Source organism: Numida meleagris, chromosome 3 (genome assembly GCF_002078875.1).
Source record: "Numida meleagris isolate 19003 breed g44 Domestic line chromosome 3, NumMel1.0, whole genome shotgun sequence".
Taxonomy (NCBI): Eukaryota; Metazoa; Chordata; class Aves; order Galliformes; family Numididae; genus Numida; species Numida meleagris.
The window spans coordinates 56,453,258-56,472,981 of record NC_034411.1 but is presented as its reverse complement, the minus strand read 5'-3'; the positions used below and the strand labels follow the sequence as shown (position 1 = coordinate 56,472,981).

Sequence of the window (19,724 nt, the reverse complement as noted above, 5' to 3'; positions counted from 1 at the left end):
CCTTCTTGTTATTTTTCACATCCCTAGCCAAGTTCAGCTCTACCTGCGCCTTGGCTTTTCTGATCCTATCTCTACACATGCGGACAACAGCCCTAATAATTAATCATAATTAATCATAATTAATAATAATCATAATTAATAATAATTAATCATAATTACCTTCATTGCTTTTTGAAACCATGGAGAAAATCACACAAAGAAATTGTGACAGAATTTGTCTATGTAAACATCAAAGGCAAGGAGCAAGAGGAGGGGTTACAAAGATGATGAAAGCATTAGTCATGATTGCTACAAAATGCAGTGACAGAAGAACAGGACAGCAATTATGGCTGCTTCCAGACCTGTCTCACCTGTTTACCCTAGCACTGTATGTGCCTCTGTCCACTGTCCCAGCCTGTTTAGCCAAAAAGAAGATATAGCAACAACCAGCTCATGTGATGTGATAATCCTTCTACTGTAACATAGAAAGTGATAATTCATTGAGGGAACAATGCTCATCCTCTTCCTTAGAAGAAAACTAGAAAGACAGATTATGCAATGGGACTCCAAAAAGAAGTGGCCAATTGAATATGTTTGTGTTATATACCCTCTTGAATCTATTGCAGATTGGCAGAAAATATTGCAAAAAACAACTGGAAACTCAGTGGAAGCTCCCTTTCTCTAGTGAGTTCAAGAGAAAAAGATGTCAGTGAAAGGTGTTTTCAAGATGTCCATATGACACAATTCATTTTGAGGCTCGCAGATTTCCGTATAACTAAATGTCTAAACTTCTGTAAGATGCCTTTGCTTAAGCTAGGTACCCAAACAGGGACATCCAGTGCCGTTTTAGATACCCAGGTATGTCCCACCTGGCTCTATGCTTCTGCTTCCTCTGAGCTGAGTGCCAGCCCTTTGTAGTCATCTCAGGTTCCCTAAGGCATCTTTGGTGCCACCAGGCAGCTGATTCATATTCTAGATATTTACTGACTACCAGCAGAGCTTAAACAGCCATTGTGGTTACAACTATAATCAATTTAGACATTTACTATAATCATAAACACCTATGCATATTAAATGTAAGAGTCTTAATCTTGAAAATGAAGCCACAGTTTAAGACTTTAAATACATATGTTGATTTCATACATATTTGTATGGTATTTTGGCACCTGTATTTCCCTAAGGATCTGATTCCACTTTTCTTTCTTTAGCCTGGTCACTGGCTTTGGTACGCTAACTGTACAAAGTCTACAGATGTATGCAGGAGAGTGTGAGGTTTTTACCTTTTCCTACAGAATGAATAGACAGAGGAACAGTAGAAGAGTCTTTGTATTCCATCCTAAGAAACAATGAATATTAACACACCAAAGGGGGGGAGTATCAGACACTGAGAGAAGGAAGCAAGATAGAGTGACAGTCTAACTACAGGCATAAGGCTTCATAAATGTCTTAGCTTAAAAACATTGACAGTTTATGGTCACTCTCCAGAACAACCCTGAAAAGAGCTCTTAAGCACTCTTTCTCTTCCCCTTCCTCCATAAAGCCTGAGCTTTGATTATTTCGAATACCAATATATTTTTTTTCTGACTGGAGACTTATGACTACAAACAAAAGTAAAACGTTTTGAAATAATCAGATGTCAGAATAGATTACAAAATCCTAAAGCAATAGCTCATTTTTGCTAGTTGAGGAAACTCTTGCCAGGCAGAAATATTAAGAATATGATAAAAAAAGAGCAAAAGGAGTTTTGCCATTTAGTTTATTACATACATTAAAATACATAGCTGCTACAACAACCACTTTATTGCCCTGATTTCCTACAGAGTATCTGTTGTGCAATTCCTCTCTATTGTTCGTGCACATGTGCCCATGTGCCATTGATTCAATTGCCTACTGAATTTAGTAAAAAATTAATCATTCTTTTCAGAAAATTGTTGGGTCTTTGCTGGTCTCTTACTGTTAGTAACATCCTTTCTGTAGCTGTTTCTTCTCTTCTTCTTTCAGTGTTAGTCACACAGAAAATATGCAGCTGAATGTAAAATGGAATGACATTCTTTAGAAGACAGTTGCAATAAAAATTTGAACAACATTAAAACCTAATAATAGTTTTACATGCCATTAACAGAATAAAATGATAAAATTATTACAGTTATTGTTTGTATGCCTATTCATTCTTTATAAAAAGATTTATTACTGCTTGCTACACTTTTTTTCCCGATGAAATGTTCATAACAGTGAGGTAGAAAATAACTCCATTATGTATGATACAAAATTTTGCCATTCAGCCTGCTGCTTGCTGAATAGAGATCACAGCTGTCTACAGATTTAAAATTGGGCTATGAAATCACATAAACATAAACATAGCTGAAGAAAACTGAGAAACTGCACTGACACTTTATATGCAGCTCAAGTATGTAAGCATATGTTATGTCTGTAAGCAGACCCACTCACTTCTTTGAAAACAAACAAACAAACAAACAAACAAAAAAGCACATGGAATCTTAGGGAAAATAACAACAGAAAAGAGAAAAACACTAACATTATTAACAATCTGAATACCCTGTGCAACTCCTTTCCTCCCTCTCTCTCTTTCTTCTACTCCCTTTACACCGTAGGAAAAGGCAGTAAGGATGTTCAAAGGTATGGAGCAGTCACCTTGCACATACTGATTAAACAGGTGAAGATTCCATGGGTCTGAAGAGATACTACCAAGGAATTTAGGATGCATTTCCCATACATAACATCTGTCTCAGGGTCACAGCAGGATGGGAAAATTAAGTTAAAAATACCAGATTGACTTTTCTCTTCCTCTGCTATTTTCCACTACCATATTTAAGGATTTTATCTTACCTGTAGTTACATCCTTACACTTCTTTGTACTTAAAATTAACATATACCCTTTGTAACTTACTAAATCAACATCACCTACTTTGTTTATAAAAAAAAACAAAACAAAACAATTGTCGCTTAAAAAGTAACTTCAGAAGCAGGCAGCAATTATTTCAGTAACAGTATGGACAGGGTCCTATTTTGCAGCTGACCATAGACAAGTTTCAAACACTTGTCAGCATCACATAGCAAACTCAAGACTAACAAGGTGTGTGTGCTGGGAGAAATGTTGTGGACAGTCATTCGCAGAACAGCATGCCTATTTAAACCTGAGATTTTCCCAAGCCAGATGTTTTAAGAAAAATAAAAAACTAGCTAACTGGATGATCAATAATATTCACGAGGAATGCTATGATATAGCCTAAAATATTTTCCGCAGTGCACGAGAAGGCCCTGGTCATTATTGGTACAAGTCTACTCTTGATGTCCTGGAACAAAAGATCCCCTGAGTTAAGACTAGTTTCACAGCCTTCCTGAACCAATGATAGGAAAATACATAGATCAAGGGATTGCAGGCAGAATTAAAGTAGGCAAACCAAATGAGGATGTCAAACAGAACTGGAGGAGTGACAAAATTCAGAAGGCTGTCTACCATGGTGTCAATAGTAAAGGGCAGCCAGCACAAGAGATAGATTCCCACAGCTACCCCAAGAGTCTTTGCTGCTCTCCTTTCACTCCTGGATGCTCCTCTGTGTAGCTGAGCCCCAAAACTTTTATTCGTGTTGTTTATCAATCTGGCTTGCTTGTTGGCAACAGTAAATATTTTTACATATAAAACTATCATTATGAGGCAAGGGAAGAAGAATACTGGGAAATTCAGCCACCCCCAGAGCTTGTTGAACAGCAGCTGACAGCTACCAACACAGGGTACATCTTGCAAAAAATGGCCCAGCCCTTCTGCAATCTCTTTAGTGTACAGGAAGACAGAGGTGTAGACCATGGGGACTGCCCACCCCACCCCAATGCACATGCTGGCCACTCTTATGGTGAACTTGGTGGGGTAGAGCAAAGGGTCACAAATTGCACAGTGCCGATCTATGGAAATGAAACACAGGTGAAATACAGAGGTCAAGCAAAAGAATGTGTCCAGAAAGGTATGCAGTTTACAGAAGTCATCTCCAAAATACCAGCAACTCTCTACAGACCGGATACTGCTGAAGGGCAGCACGGTCAACCCCAGGAGCAGGTCAGCCAAGGCAAGGGAGAGGAGCAGAAAGTTGGTGGGAGTGTGCAGGGCTTGGAAACGGGAAACTACAATGACAACGAGTAGGTTCCCCAGCACTGTAATCAGCGTGCCTAAGGCACAGGCCAGGTAAATGGCCAGTTGCACCCCAAAGGGATGCAGGGTTCTGTAGCAGGAGCCGTTCACCTCATAGCACAAGGCAATGAGCATCCCCTTCTCCACACTACGGCCCTGGGCTGAGCCCATGGCAGGCTCTGTGCCCACTCAGGTTAGCCACAAGCCTGGAAAAGTATTCAGCTTCCAGTGGAGCTGCCAAACGACTACCTGCAAAAAGATATTAAAAAGGCAGGTTAGAAGGAGAGATGCCTTTTAATCAAATACTTTTATTAAAGCTAACAGTTTAGCTGAACAGTTTGCATATTTCAGGTGAAAAAAAAATGAGCCTATTTTATAATTTTGTATCTCTTGAAGCTTCAGATCAGTGTATTCAATTTTAGTTGCATCAATTTCCCTACATTTTTGACTCGATTTTCTGTCACCCAAAATTGTGAGTAGTGCAGGGAATGCAGCAAATCTGTGAGCAAGTAATAAACAAAGCGAAATTCTGCCTTAAAAGGAAAAATACTGCTGAGTAACAGGCATTGTGAGCCAAAGATCATGGAATATTTTAAAGCTGACTCTAATATCATAACACACTGATTCTTGTGAATTTTCCTGGAAAGGAAGTTCCAACTTAGTTGCAAATCTTTTTATTATGTAGAAATTGAGAAGTGATTTTTATAAAGTAACATCTCACTGCGAAAGAAAAACCCACATGGCACGTTTCTCATATTATAGTGTCCTAGATATGGGCATATACATGGATGTCTGCTGAGATGATGACAAATATTCAGCAAGGCAAACACGAATATTGCTATATGCCCTAAAGATTGCCACTGTTTTATACTTGTGACATTGCTATTTAAGCTTTATATTTAAGTTATTTAAGTTTTAAATGGAGCTGTACCAAGTACAAGATATTAGTGGACTATAATGTGCTGTTCCAATAGTCTCTTAATAAATCAGATAATTGAATGGTATGTTTTTTAACAGGTACAGTTAAAAACATGACATTTTTCTGTATGTATCCTTTTTTCCTTGAAATGACTGCTGTAATAGCTGGATAATATCCTCACCTTTCCCATCCTTCCTAGCATGAACAAAGCTCTTAAATCGGGAATACTTACAGTGGAATAGCTCTTTCCGTGCTATGGGAGCTGTACTGCAGTGTATTGAAATCCTTCTCCAAGTACACCTATTGTCTGAGTGGAAAATGTGAGCTCAGTCAACTCCTTATATAAACCAGATGGAGTGAGTGTCCCTATAGGAGGCTAATATACCTTAGGGGTATAGAGAGACTGTTGTGTATTTGGCAAAAATTGCCATTTTCTAAAAAGCAGTTCAAACACACGCATACTCAGCTGCTGTTGAATCTCTGAAGATTTATCTCAAGGTTTGTATCTGAATTTTCTTTCTTAGGATGCTCCTGAAAGAAGATGCGGCTAACGCTAGCTCATCCTGCGGTGTCACTGACCCTCACCCCGTGGAGACCTCCATGACCAGTGTGGACATCAAACATCCCAGTGCAATAAGGTATAAATTAGGCATAGTTCAATGAAGGACTTCACTTAGCTGGCATGTTTCAAAGAGATATGTTTCTCCTTTTCCTATTTCCATGTTTTAATAAATGAGCATTTATGTTAAGATCATTAGAGTCTTTAATATTTAATATTAGCAATAGCTTTTTTGTCCTCGGTACGCTGGTATTCCCATTAATTTTCATTCTTCCTATATTTTATATGTAATAAAATACCATTCTCACTCAATCTCTTTGTCATTCAAATTCTATGCAAAATCATGAACTTGTCAAAATACCTCTTGAGCTAGCTAACTATCATGGTGCCTCTGAAGTGATTATTGCCACCTTGAAAGAGACCAGCATGTAACGAAACAGTCTCAGCTTGCACTTCCTGTACACATCATTTGTTTGACATCTGGTTGCATGAAAAGAGCTCATAATTAAGAAAAGGCTCAGATAGTGGCAATGTATGCCTTTATAGCTTAAAACAGTAAGAGCTTATTAACATGTATCGACTCGGAATGTAAGAATGCTATCATAAAATGAAACATGCCAATCATTCTCAAAATGTTCCTTCCCTTTCCTCTTCCTCTTTCAGACAATATTTCTGGATATAATATCAAACTGAGCTTTTGTTGAATGTACTACACAGCCTAGTAGTCAGCAGAAAAAAAACCCACAAAAAATATAGAAGGAAAAGTGTACTATCTGGTATGGTTCAAACTCCTGCAGTGAAGACATGCATAGACCAAGGTCTTTTTTATTGAAACTGCTGTACAGAGCCTCTAAGTTTTTCTAGGTAACCTCTAAGTCTGAACTCCTTAAAATAGGACGAGGCGGTTTCAATGGATTATGGACTTTCTAGGACAGCCATCATCATTACCTTGATGCTGTGAATTTTTTTTTCATGATTTCAAAAAGAATGAGTCCTGTATCCTTAAATAGATAATAATAGAATGACAGGGTGATAGGCTTGCTAAAGTGGCCTACATTGCACTAGTGAACATAAAACCCCAATCTTCTGTCTATAATGGAATCTACTCTCCTTTGTAATGGTGAGAAGTGGTTGTCTCTGAAGAAGTCTGCATATCATATCTGAGTGTTTCATCATTACTGCAGACTTGCTGAAATATATGTTGTGTAAACTGTGTGTTCTAAAATCCTAACAAGGTGCCATTCCATGCAGACAGGGATCTCCACTGGGTACCACATATATCTGTTCTCTCCTGTACTCAGGACTCCACGTCTGGATGCAGTACTCCAGGTGAGGCCTCACCAGTTCAGAGTAAAGGGACAGGATCACCTCCCTCGCCCTGCTGGTCACTCATCTTTTGATGCAGCCTGGGATACTGTTGACTTCTGGGCTGCAAGGGCACATTACTGACTCATATTCAGTTTTCCATCCACCAGTACCCCCAGGACTTTTTTGGCTGGGCTGCTCTCAATCCTTGAACCTCATGAGGTTCACCTGGGCCCACTGAATGGCATCCCATCCCTCTGGTGTGCCAACTGCAACCCACAGCTTGGTGTCATCAGCAAACTTACTGAGGGTGCACTCAACCCCAATGTTGATGTCACTGATTAAGACATTGAAGAGTATTGGCCCCAGCATCAACCCCTGTGGGACACCACTCTGCGCTGATCTCCATCGAGACATTGAGCCACTGACCAGTCTCTAGACTCAATCCTGCAGCCAGTTCTTTGTCCATCAAACAGTCCTCCCATCAAGTCCATATCCTTCCAGCTTGGAGAGAAGGATGGTGTGGGGTACCATGCCAAAGGCCTTACTGAAGTTGAGACAGATTACATCAGTGGCTCTTCCCTTGTCCGCTGATGCAGTAACACCATCATAAAAGGCCACCAGGTTGGTCAAAGGGTATTTGCTCTTGGTGAAACCATGCTGGTTCTTCCGTATCACCTCCCTGCCTTCCATGTGCCTAAGCATAGCTTCCCGGACAATCTCTTCCATGATCTTCCCCAGCACAGAGGTGAGACTGACAGGTTGGTAGTTCTCAGAGTCATCTTTTTTATCCTTTTAAAAATGGGTATGAAGTTTCATTTTTTCCAGTCACCAGGGACTTCACCTGATTGCTGAATTGATGGGCAAAGGCACAAAATCTGGCTCATATCTCCACTGATGTCAGGTACCTGCAGTTTATGTGAAGGTAAACCTCCACCTGAAGTGTTCTTCTTTCCTCTCCAGTCTACACACCAGAGCATTTCAAGATTTCAGTAACAAAAGTCAAAGAATAGCGGCTTAATGATCTACGTAGCTCTTTCGTGTAGAAAAAAAACCTAATTTTACAGTGGTTATTACTTCAGAGTCCTGGCTTTTTTCTTTCTTTTTTGTTTTCTTGGCTGAGGAGGAGACGGAGAAAAACAGATTAGCCTACATTTATAAGGCAAATGAAGTACCTTCAGAGAGCCTTTGACCCTGCTATTTCTGCTGTCCCAGGTTCAGATGTCTGATGCACAGGAGCAGGTACATGTATGAACTGTGAAGGAAGCTCAGAAAGGTGAAAACCTATTTGCTCTTCCAGAGGTGATCTAACTGCATAATTTGCACTGATTTTAATTATATGTGGTGATTCAAATATTTTTATGATATAGATGATAATATCCTTTATTAAGAAATTATCCTTTAATAATATCCTTTGGCAAGCACATTAGATGAGTTTTGCTATTTATAACCCAGAATTCATTTAATTTATTTAATTTGTGTTATACCTTTTTTTTTCCACTGCAAGGCTTTACAAAATGCAGCTGTTTCCATACAACTATAGACAAAGTATTTCATATTATGTTCACAGCAGTACACGCCCCTTTTGTCGGGAGTTTTATAGAACAAAAAAAAAACTTGCACACCAAAACCTTTCATTTAAATCTTGAAGACTTTATTTTGGAGATACTATAACAGTGTCTCAGGGAAACTGCCACTTGGATTTTTGCGTTGTTGCTCACCTCCAGAATATACATACGTGCCTCTAGATCATCAGTTACATCAGTGATCTGGTGCTAAACACCTGCTGAGTGCTCTACGCTATTAAGGCAAAAAATAAAAATCAGCAGAGATCTTGTAAAATTAAATCAATCTGTATATTAGAAGGTTTTCAGCTGGTGTTTTTGAAACCCAAAGATTCAATTTCATTTTATTTTTATCCCTGTATAAATAAAAGCAGAATATAAATGTTGTCAGCCTTTTTCTTTAAAACTGCTTTTGCAGATGGACTCCACAAGGGGGAAGGAAATCCTTTCACACAGTTTATTTAGACTGTGACACAAATGATAAAAAAAAAAGACACCTCCCCTGCTCCCACCCCCTCCGAGGCAATGTTAGCTCCTGCTTGAATCATTCACAGTTAAAAATAAAAATAAAAAGAATAGAAGCCCCAGTGCTTCTGGTTGCTGTCTGAAGGAGAGGAACAGCCTCACACAATTCATAATAAAACATGAAAAAATGGATTAAGGGGCGAACGTGCTTCAGAGAAAGAGGTTACCATGATATTTATAGAAAGGAAAACTTGAAGAGATCTGCACTGCTTGCATCTGAATATAAATCTGTAGCCCATAGAACTGAACGTGGCGAGTGTTATAGCAAAAAACTGCAGTTTGCCTGTGGGCCACCAGGCACGGTCTGCAAAAACCACCTGTTACTCTGCAGCCCTAGGTTTCAAGCAAAGCAATGCTTGGTTTAGCACCAGGTTTAGCATTTGTGTTGTTTAGGAGCAGGAGGAACAGCAAACGGCACTGTACCCTGCAAGCTCCTCTCTGTGACAGATCTGCAAGACACCTTGTCCAGAAAAACTACTCTGGTACTCCAGATCCAGCTGTAGGCTGCAAGCTGTGTAGGAAGACAGACTAAACAGATACTCCTTTGACATCCAAGGGCATACACAGAACACACCCAAGGACATGACACACTGAAGCCTCACAGATAGCTGCAGTCATCTTCTGAGGATTTGCAGTCAGGAAGAAATGGAGGTGCAATATATTGGGCTGAACTGTAAGTGGTTTACACTGGTATTTAATATGTAGAAAAAAAAATGGAAACAGTTTAATGCGGAACCACAAACTTAATTGGATACCTAACATTAACACATTCTTGTTGAAGTAGCAGGAGGAATTAACACTCACCTGGCCAACAGTTGAGTACAGAGGTGATCACTGATGACAGCAAACACTGTGAAGACTCTTCTAAAGGATATGTAGTTAGCTTTCAGCACAAACCCCTCATGGACTTCCACCTGTGCTGTGTGCAGATACGCATTTTTATTTTCACAGAGAGACTGACTGATCTGATGGCACAGAAGTTCCTCTAAAGCAGCCACACTGAACCACATGCAGACATGACATGTGACATCTGGTTGTGACACTGCCTCTGTAGTCTCTCGATCACCTGGCAGGAAGCTCTTCCTGTTGACATCAGCATGATGAGGATGCCCCATATCCCTTCAAACACTGCAAGTTTCATGGGATTAATCTCCAAAGGAGCAGCAGAAAGTTCCTGCATCTTCTGATATCATTCTAGATGGTACCCTGGTCAGTAAGCTATTGTATAAAATGGCCTTTACACTTCACCAGAGTTGCCCCAGAGCTGGCCCTCAGGAAAGAACTGCAGGAGCAGAACAAGATTGAGTCTGGACAACAGCATGAGATCTGAGCATCAGGTTTGGGCTATGGTAAAGAGATCCAGCTTTCCAGAGCCAAGCCATTGGCCATAAGCAGCCTGTGGCTCAGCATCTTTGCTCTCCCTGAGTACCACTCCTGCTGTCTTGTTGTTTGATTTAGGGGTCTTCATTGCTCTCTGGACACATACTGAGCAATGAAATGGGGCAATTTCTTATCCAACTTATGGGTGCCTAGGTTTTTTCTGGCACCCAGTCCTGCTCTGTTCTCTGCTCTAACTCTTCAGCTACTGGCCATTGTGCACAAAGAGAGCATCTGAATCCACTGTCTTGTTTTTTGTTTTTTTGTTTTTTGTTTTTATTAGGAAAGGTGAGTCTTACACACCATCCCAGGCAAGCCTGTGACCTTCCATCTCTTTGCTGCCTCAAGTGTTTAATGGTGGGGGTGAAATTGGGGTTTACTAGATCCAAACCAGAATGTGTTCAGGTTTTCAAAAGTTCATTAAAAGATTCCAGCAAAGAAAATGAACAGCTATTGCTGCTGTCCCATACCAATACAGCTGCGACAAACCAACAAGTGAATAAACATGAGGGTTGCTATTTGGTAGTCTGACTTTAATTCATGGGCTGTATGCAGTCCATGAAAGGTAAGTCAGAGGCACAGTGCACACTGAAGGGCTTGCAGCAGCTTTGTTCAATAATAGCAACTCAACCCACCTTGCTGTCTGCATGTGCCTGATGTGATCTCTGGCACTGATTCCTTACTGACTTCAGAAGGAGCTTAATGTGGTGAGAGCCAGTAGCGGACTGCTGGCTACTCAACATTATGTTTTAGCAACAATTTAGAGTCTGTAAATACTTCTGCAATACATCACAAAGATTCATAGTAGCAATTAATCAGCATTTAATCATTAGCCAATTTAACACAATTCAATGAATTTTACTGCAAGCAAGTACACCAACTTAGTTAAAGGTTCAAGTATAGCAAGGTTCACATGAGTCTTACAAACAGGGTATTTCCAAGGGGAGATTTCTGAGTTCAGAAAGAATCCAGAAACCAAAGACCTTCTTCTCTGGTAACTTAATCATTTTCCCTTTCAGTCTTGGAATCTTCTTCTGTCCATACAATTCCGGTGCTCTCAGGTCAGGCTACAAGGAGCCTGAATTTCAGGTATGGTCAGGGAGTGCCTGATCATCCCAACTCACTGCACTTGAAAGACAAAAGCACAATGGTGGCTTACACTGAGATTGTAGAGTGTTCTGGTGGGTCTGCACCACCACAGAGCCACAGCTAGAGGCTCCATTTCTGTGTTCTGGTTTGCTGGGGTGAATCTTGGGTGCGCTCTTGGCAGGAATATTTTGCAGCACCTGGAGTCTGATGTTGATACTAAGAAAGCACAGCGATGTACATAAAGTGTGAGTAGCACTCTCACTCCTGTGTATTATGCATAAAGGGAATAGAGGCTGCAAACCTGATTCTGCTGATTTCAAAGGAAAAGAGCAATGTCAAGCCAAAATTACACTGAAATTCTATATGTTTGGGAACAACAGCAAACTATATATCTATACGTTAATGCCCTAGTCACAAAAGATTGGCAATACTATCACCATACTGTTTTGGGATGTATTCAGCTTAGGAGATTGTTGATCGTGAACTTCAAGAAAGACTTGCTGCATGCATGCATGCAGAATTAGGTGAAGTATTGTGTTTATGGACTATATACTTCCTGAAATAGCTCATGCAGAGATTCTAGAAAAATTTAACTTCTCAGACAGTATCAAGGCAGTAAGAGCACAGGTGGCAACAAAGTACTAAAATATAGTGTCTGATTTTATTAAGGGAATATTTCATAAGATAATTCTACTGAATTGTGAAATTCATATTGCTCATTTCAGATTATTTACTGAATTATGAATACCAAGTAATCCATTGTTTATTCTTCATCTTTAGAACTGGTGTTAGTTGTAGAATCTACAACGTACTACTATGACTAATGTTCCGATAAAAATTTTGTTGTACGAAATTGGGCGTTGAATGTTTTGCCTGTTACAATATATTTAAATGCTTTCCGAAACCAGGGATAGAAAAAGCCATATATTAATGGATTGCAAATAGAATTTAAGTAACCAAACCAGTTTAAAACATCAAACAAAGGTGAAGGAATAGAGAAATTTAAAAATGGATCAAGTAGAATTGCAAAAAAGCAAGGAAACCAGCATACTAAGAAAACCAACATAACTACACTCAAAGTCTTGGCAGCTTTCCTATCTTTGCTCTTAGAAAGTTCTTTTTTCATATCACTTTTTCTGTGCTTGTGTGTCTGGCTCAACACACATACGTGCTTTTGGGAGACTACAAAAATTTTAATGTAGATCCCTAACATAATACAAGCAGGAGCAAATAGACCAACTGTAAATAAAACAGTCCCCCACACTTTGTTGAACACAATAGGACACAAGCTTGAGCATTTGACCAAACTTTCATAGCCCTCAATTCCAGAAGCATAAGAGAAAACAACACCAAAAGAAAAAGCAGCTGGCACTGAGCAACACACTGCTACTATTTGTTTTGTGGCAGCCATGGTCATTGTGCTGGCGTAGTGCAGAGGGTGGCAGATTGCATAAAAACGATCTACTGCAATGGAACAAAGATGGAAAATGGAAACTAAGCAGAGCATCAGGTCAAAACTGTAATGAATTTTGCAGAACATCATTCCAAAATACCAGCGGTTCTCCACAGACCTCACCATGCTGTTGGGCATAATGGCAAAGCCCAACAGGAAATCTGTGGTGGCCATGGATAAGATGAGAAAACTGGTCGGGGAATGAAGCTGTTTGAAATACAAGATGGAAAAAATTATGGCCATATTCCCTGAGACAGTGAGAAGGAAGACTGCAGTTATGGAGAAATACAACACCCCTCGTACTCCTGGTCAGAAGTTAGAGCTGTCAGAACAGGACCTATTTCCAAACTCAGAGCAATCAGTAAAATCTCTCGAGACATTCATGGAAAACATAATAATCCTTTATCAGATTTTTCTACTGGATATGTAGTTCCATAAGTAGATTTAATTTTCATGAGTTTCCAAAAGATTCCAGGTCCTAACATGAGAAGACAAGACAAAGTTAGACAAGAGCATGAAGAAATTACTGAGAGGACTGCAATAATTCAAAGACAAACATTCTCTTGGCTTACTTATTGCAAATAATATATTAAAAAAGCAGTTGAAAGCAAGATTAAATATATTTTAAATTAACTAAATTATAATACATCATCAAATTTATTTTCTGCTTTCTTTTGTATCTAGATTACTTTGTAAAATATTTTGATTGTGTTTCAAATAGATGTTAATATCAATCGTTCTAAAGCATAAGAAGAAAGAGATACGTAGACAGAGAAACCCAAGTTCACTTCAGCCTCAAAATACTGCACAGGATTAATTTGTCTCTTCAACCCTAGAATGCTGATGTTTTCTAAAGAAGAAATGTTATGTCAGCTCACATTAGCTTTCCTGGAGATTTCAGCTGGTGAGCTATATTCTATATGCTCATTTTATGAGTCAAAAATCAGATGCCAGCTCCCCCTTTTCAAATTACTAATCATTCAAAACTCACCTTTTGTGGATTATAAAGTACTAACAATGAATACATCTGATGGAAATCAGTTTTAACACTTGCTTTGTGTTATTATAGTTCCAGTATCTGGAAGGGTTCTGCCTTGTCTCCTGAAGTAGACTGTGGTCCAGCTGCAATAGATATACATGAATACAGTACTGACTATTTTCAAGAGTCAAAAAATTCCCTTTTGTCTGCAAAGAACCACACCCTTTTCTTCCACATCTAATTCCTGTTTTAGACTCAGAACAAATTTAGAAATAGAACCAAGGAGAGATACTCTTCTCCACATCGATTTAACCCACTTGGAAGTAACTTGAGAAGCATTTTAGTCCACTGAATTTTCCAACAGGTATCACCCTGAAATGAAGAAAATATAGAAAGAGAGCACCAGAATATTTAAATACTCATCTGTTTTATAGATTAATACTACCTGAATCTGTTTTAGTAGTATCATCAATAGATCCTTTAAGTAGATATTTTACTGTTTTGTTATTGTTCTGCAATATTGCAATATCTGTAAAAGGCAGACCATCTTTATAACTTGGTTCAGTTTAGTGAAACATGGGAAATTACTTTTATTTTATGGCTCTACACTTTATTCCCAGGAGATTTATGTTAAAAATATTTGTATAATTTAGGGATTTACATCAACAGGAGATAAACATAGCCAAGTATCTGAAATCCGAAGACCATTATTTTTGTTTTCTCCATTCATTTACCCTCATGCATTACTGAGCTGCTCTGGTGAATTAAGATAAACACAAGCCTTATCAAAATTAGCCTTTGAAAAGTGATACTAGTGGCAAAAGTGAAGGGAAAATGTAATATTTTTTTATCTACTGTATTAGAAAATTCTCCTTAACTTTCTGTTTTAAATAATTACAATTTCTAATGAAACTTAGAAATAAAATAATTAATAAATTTGAGATCATCATCTTGTAACTTAATAGGATGCAACAGCACTGTCTCTCATGTGGGTTGTAGCAGCAGCTTTCATACAATGTACAGAAGAAAGCCCTATACTTTAGTAAACAATAAAGATGTAGAAAAAGGAGTGTTATTTTACAACAATTTATCATCTGTTTTTGGACAACTTCCCATTTAAAAAGAAATAAAACCCAATAAAAGTAGTGTTTATTTTCTTATAAGAAAAAAACAAAATCAATTTGCTGTTTATCTGAATAAATTGAGTCTTCTGAGGTCAGTGGTGGATATTTAGATGTTAATGCTGAATCAAGCTTGTGCAGATGTACGGAAGATTCATTACAAGCCCAAGTGTTAATTGTTGTTATTCAGCATATAGAGGATGGATTCCTATTGACTAATACACTATGTCATGAAAAGAGGGCAGAAAATAAACACTGTTTTTAAAATTAACTAAGGAAAATGTTAGAACATTTAATGGAGTTTACCTTTTTGACAGTTGTTTTAAGAGGCAAATAAATGAGAGAGCTTTCTGCTGGGAATAAAATGCAAATACAAAAGAGAATCATTTATTGACTCCAAAAAATAGTAATTTTTTTTCATTGTGTACAGTGAAAATATTTTTTTTTTGAGATCTGATAACATTTTTTGAAAAGCTTACCTAGAAAGCCTTTTCTAAGTAACTGAGAGATATGCAAGCTTCACACTGTTGATACTTTGATGAAAGAAGTCACTAGAATATAAACATGTGCAGAAATCTATGCAGACCAAATTATATTGGATTTCTAACAAATAACTGTCAAAAAAGAGGCTACACTTCAAAAACCATTACCTTCAGGAAACAGTGTCCCATGCACCTCACTAGTGGTCTTTTCAGCATGGTTCAGCAGGCAGTAATGGGGGAACAATTTGACATATTTCAGAAATGAGATGTTTAACAACAGCTAACATATTTACAGGAACTGAAATCTTTATGAGAGAACCTGTTTAACTTGGTTGAAGGAAGGTTACTGGATGGACCTTGGAAGCTGTCTTTGTGAACTAATCACACCAGGTGCTGCTGTACCGCATAGGCAGTGTGGAGAGAAAATTGTGTAGCCATTATTTTCATTGATAGCACAGTTTAATTGTTGCTTATGTGTTTGCTTCATATTGCGTTTTGTTATTTCCTTGATGTTCTTAAACACTGATTGGTTCCAGTAAAGCACTGTGAAGATGAACCTCCCTTATTTCCCTGAGGTGATTTCAGTGAAGTGGAAATCACAATGAAAAAGTATAATCTCAAATTTTCTCAAATAACTGCTTTCTCCTGTTGGTAACTGAGTAAGAATGAAGAATATAAGGTACACTACACTCTGTTTTTCAGTTATCTCTCCTTAACTGACAGATATCTTCTAGTCAGTATACTGTGACTACTCAGTGCTTAAGGAGACTAACTTCTCTTATATCTTTGGGAAATAAGAAGTTCAGATATCTAGAGTGGGTTATGGAGTTCTCACTGACTGAATTGCTTGTGGATCTGATCTCTTAGGAAATGAATTTGTTTTACAAAGGCTAGTGCATAATCATCACGCAAACATTTTCAATTATTTATGCACAGTGTTGGATTTAAAGGGAAGGTCATGAAGATCATGATGCACAAAAGATCTTTTAAAAAAAACTTACAAGGAAGGAAATTGAATTTAATTGGAAATAATTAATTATACAAGACTAAATAACACTATGCAAGACTTAGTAAATACTGTAGGAATTAAATTTCATAAAATAACAGGATCTCAGAATAATTGACATTGAAAGAAACTTCTGAAGGTCACCTTGTCCAGCTGTCCTACTCACGCAGTACCATATGGAGCTGGTTGAACAGGACTGTGTTCAGATGGGCTTTTAGTATCTCCAGGCATGAAGATATTTACAATACATATTCTCCACAACCTCTCTGAGCAATCTGTGCCATTTCTTGGTCACCCTCACAATTAAAAAGTGCTTCCCGATATTCAGATGGAACCCACTGTGTTTCAGTTTGTGCTCATTGTCTCATTCTCCAGACCTTTAATCATCATTGTGACCCTTCACTGGACTGTGTAGAGTTTGTCCATGTCTTTTTTGTACAGAGGATTCCAGAACTGGACCCAGTACTCCAAGTGCCACTCTGGGTTACAACATTACCCCTCTTCTATCAGCCACTCACATTTTGTGTCATCTGCAAACTTGCTGAGGGTACACTCTGCTCGATAATCCAGATCACTACTGAAGATGTGGGAGAGGACTTGGCCAAATATTGACTCCTGTTAAGCATTTGAACCACTGATCACCATCCATCCTCTCGGCTATTCTCTCAGTATCCAATCTGTTCTTTCAATCAGCTCTGTCTGCATATCCAGTCCATATCTCAGCAGCCTGTCTATGAGGAACTAATGGGAGACAGTGTCAAAAACTGTACTCAAGTCAAGGCAGACAATATATACTGCTATCTACCAAGCCAGTCATTTCACATCATGGAAAATTAACAAATTTAGGCCATGTCTAATGGAAACAACTTACTCGAAAAGTAATTAGTGATAGGCATAGTCTTTTTCTGAATTAGGTCTTTGGATGATGCAGTTACACTGAAGACTGTAGGTAATGAAGAAGATCAGAAAAAATGTTGAAGTAAAAGCCTTTTGTAGAACACTAAATATCTTATGTTTGACTGTGTCTAGCATTTTCTGTTCTTCTCATCCTTGTTGAATGAGTATTTATGTAATGTACAAGAGAGAGAGTACAGTGTGTACAGCCCAGATGGGTTAATGATCTAGGGAAAGCCATACACTTCGCAGTATTTACACAGTTTGAGAGCTTATTTTTTTCTGTTTGAGAACTGCACTAACATATTTTTTCATCTAGCTGTTAAAAATACTCCATTTTGGTGTGGTATTTTTGTTGTGAGGTTTCTGGAAGGGTTCTTCTGTCAGTGCTCATCTTTTTCCCTGTGCCACTTCTTCTGTTGACCAAGGAGCAGGCCATGAAGCTCAGCTGGAGGTAGGACCACTGTGGATCAGGCCAGATCAGGCTGCAATTCACAGGCTGCAGCAATGTGTCAAAACAACCAAAATACAAGTTACAGGCACTGAGACAGAGGGGACAGGTGACTGTGAGTCCTAGACTTAATGCAAGAAACCTGTCAGTTCTGTTCAAAGCATGAGAGGAGGTGACATTGCAAACTATTTTCACTGCTGGCAAAATGAATAGACCTCAGTTTACCAACAAAACAGATCCTTTCATAATGCTGGAATAAATGCTTTGCAGAAGTTTTCAGGGAAGTTAAAGCATATGAAATCACCCACTGGAGATTCATTTGCTTTGGAAAAAGTAGATGTCTGGGAAGTGTTTAATAAGTTCACTAATTAAATGTGTTGATAAGTGGTTTAACAATACCCTTTGCACTTCATTTATATGATGCCACTTTGTAGTCAGGTACATTCTACATCACAAGATCTAAATGACAATCTGATTGGACAATAGCAAGAGGTATTTCTTTTCTGCACTCCTAATTTATCAAAATCTCAGGTTTGAATAGAGACCCCATGGCCTCATTAACACCTCTCACTTGTATGTTGCTTTCACAATGAGAAATAACTTTGTGCTACCTGTGGTCAGGGCTAATGAGAGGCAGTAACGTGGGACTTCATTAAGGTTGCTCTGTCAGAGAAGACACTCCGTAAACAGAAGGCAAGTAGGCTCTCTGGGAACGTGCCACCTTTGGGTAACAGGATACCAGAGGAAAAAGTTATTTCTGAGCTGGCTTGTACACAAAATTGACTTATAGGTCAAGAATGAAGAGAAGTGCCTTCTAGGTATGGATGAAAGTCACCAGTGAGTGGAAGCCCCTTGTTACTTATGCAGTATATTAGTATTGGTGACACCTTGGCTAGACAAGCTTTCAGGAGAACTGCTGGTTTACACAGTGAAAAATTATTCTCCAACTTTTTCCATAATGCATCTGTGATGTCCTTGTGCAGCCATGATGTTTTCATGATCTTCTTCACAATGTTCATGGGATGGCTAAGGTTATCCTAAGTGAAGATCTCTCTTTCTGCCCTCCCTGGTAAGTCAGGATTACCTACTAGCTGCTCACAGTTTGTGACTTGCTTCACTTTCAATGTGCTCCAGGGAAAGACCTCAGAGAACTGCATGTGGGCCCTTTTGTTTAGCCTTCATAGGACGCACTGTCATGCTCTTGCGGAGATATGCATTTTCTTCTCAAGTTTCCTCTCTCTACCCAGTGAAAGTTGTATGATGCTCTGGGGCTTCTTATTTGCAGTTGATCTTCAGATGTTTGTTGGAATGGTTCGGAAGTTAAGAGGATGTCTACCCTAAATGATGACATTTTCACCATTCTCACTTAAAAATAAGCAACTAAGCCACATGCCTTTTGATTTATTTGCCAGAAATAATAGCAGAGAATTCAGTATCTCTCTGCAGGAGGAATACGTCATGGCATGTAGCCAGGCCCTTCTCTGCAGAGCCCCTCTCCTGCAGGCCAGCCCCTACCAGTTAGAGGCGTGCCCAACCCGCAGCCCAGCTGGCCCTGTGCCCGCCCGCTGCCCCGTGCCATCATGGCGGCGGCACTGCCCCGCCCAGTGGCCCAGCCCAGCACTGCAGCACCAGCCGAACACCGGTGCGCTACGAACCAACAGTTGAGGTGGACAAAGTTGCTCAGAGGTGTCTCTTGGATGCCAGGGGGAAGTTCTTTACAGAGAGAGTGGTGAGGTGCTGGAACGGGCTGCCCAGAAAGACTGTGGGTGCTCCATCCCGGGAAGCGTTCAAGGCCGGGTTGCATGGGGCCCTGGGCAGTCTGGTCTAGTACCAGCTCTGGAGGTTGCTGGCCCAGCCTGTGGCAGGGGGGTTGGAG

The 19,724-nt window shown here is 39.3% G+C and overlaps 2 protein-coding genes across 2 annotated transcripts; both read right to left on the bottom strand.

Moving 5' to 3' along the window:
* On the bottom strand, positions 3,266-4,294 carry TAAR5 (trace amine associated receptor 5). The gene has a single exon (XM_021392756.1). It carries the CDS (start codon positions 4,292-4,294, stop codon positions 3,266-3,268), a length of 1,029 nt encoding a protein of 342 aa, XP_021248431.1.
* On the bottom strand, positions 12,283-13,308 carry TAAR2 (trace amine associated receptor 2). The gene is given in 1 exon segment (XM_021391991.1): positions 12,283-13,308. A coding segment is annotated over 1 exon segment (1,026 nt).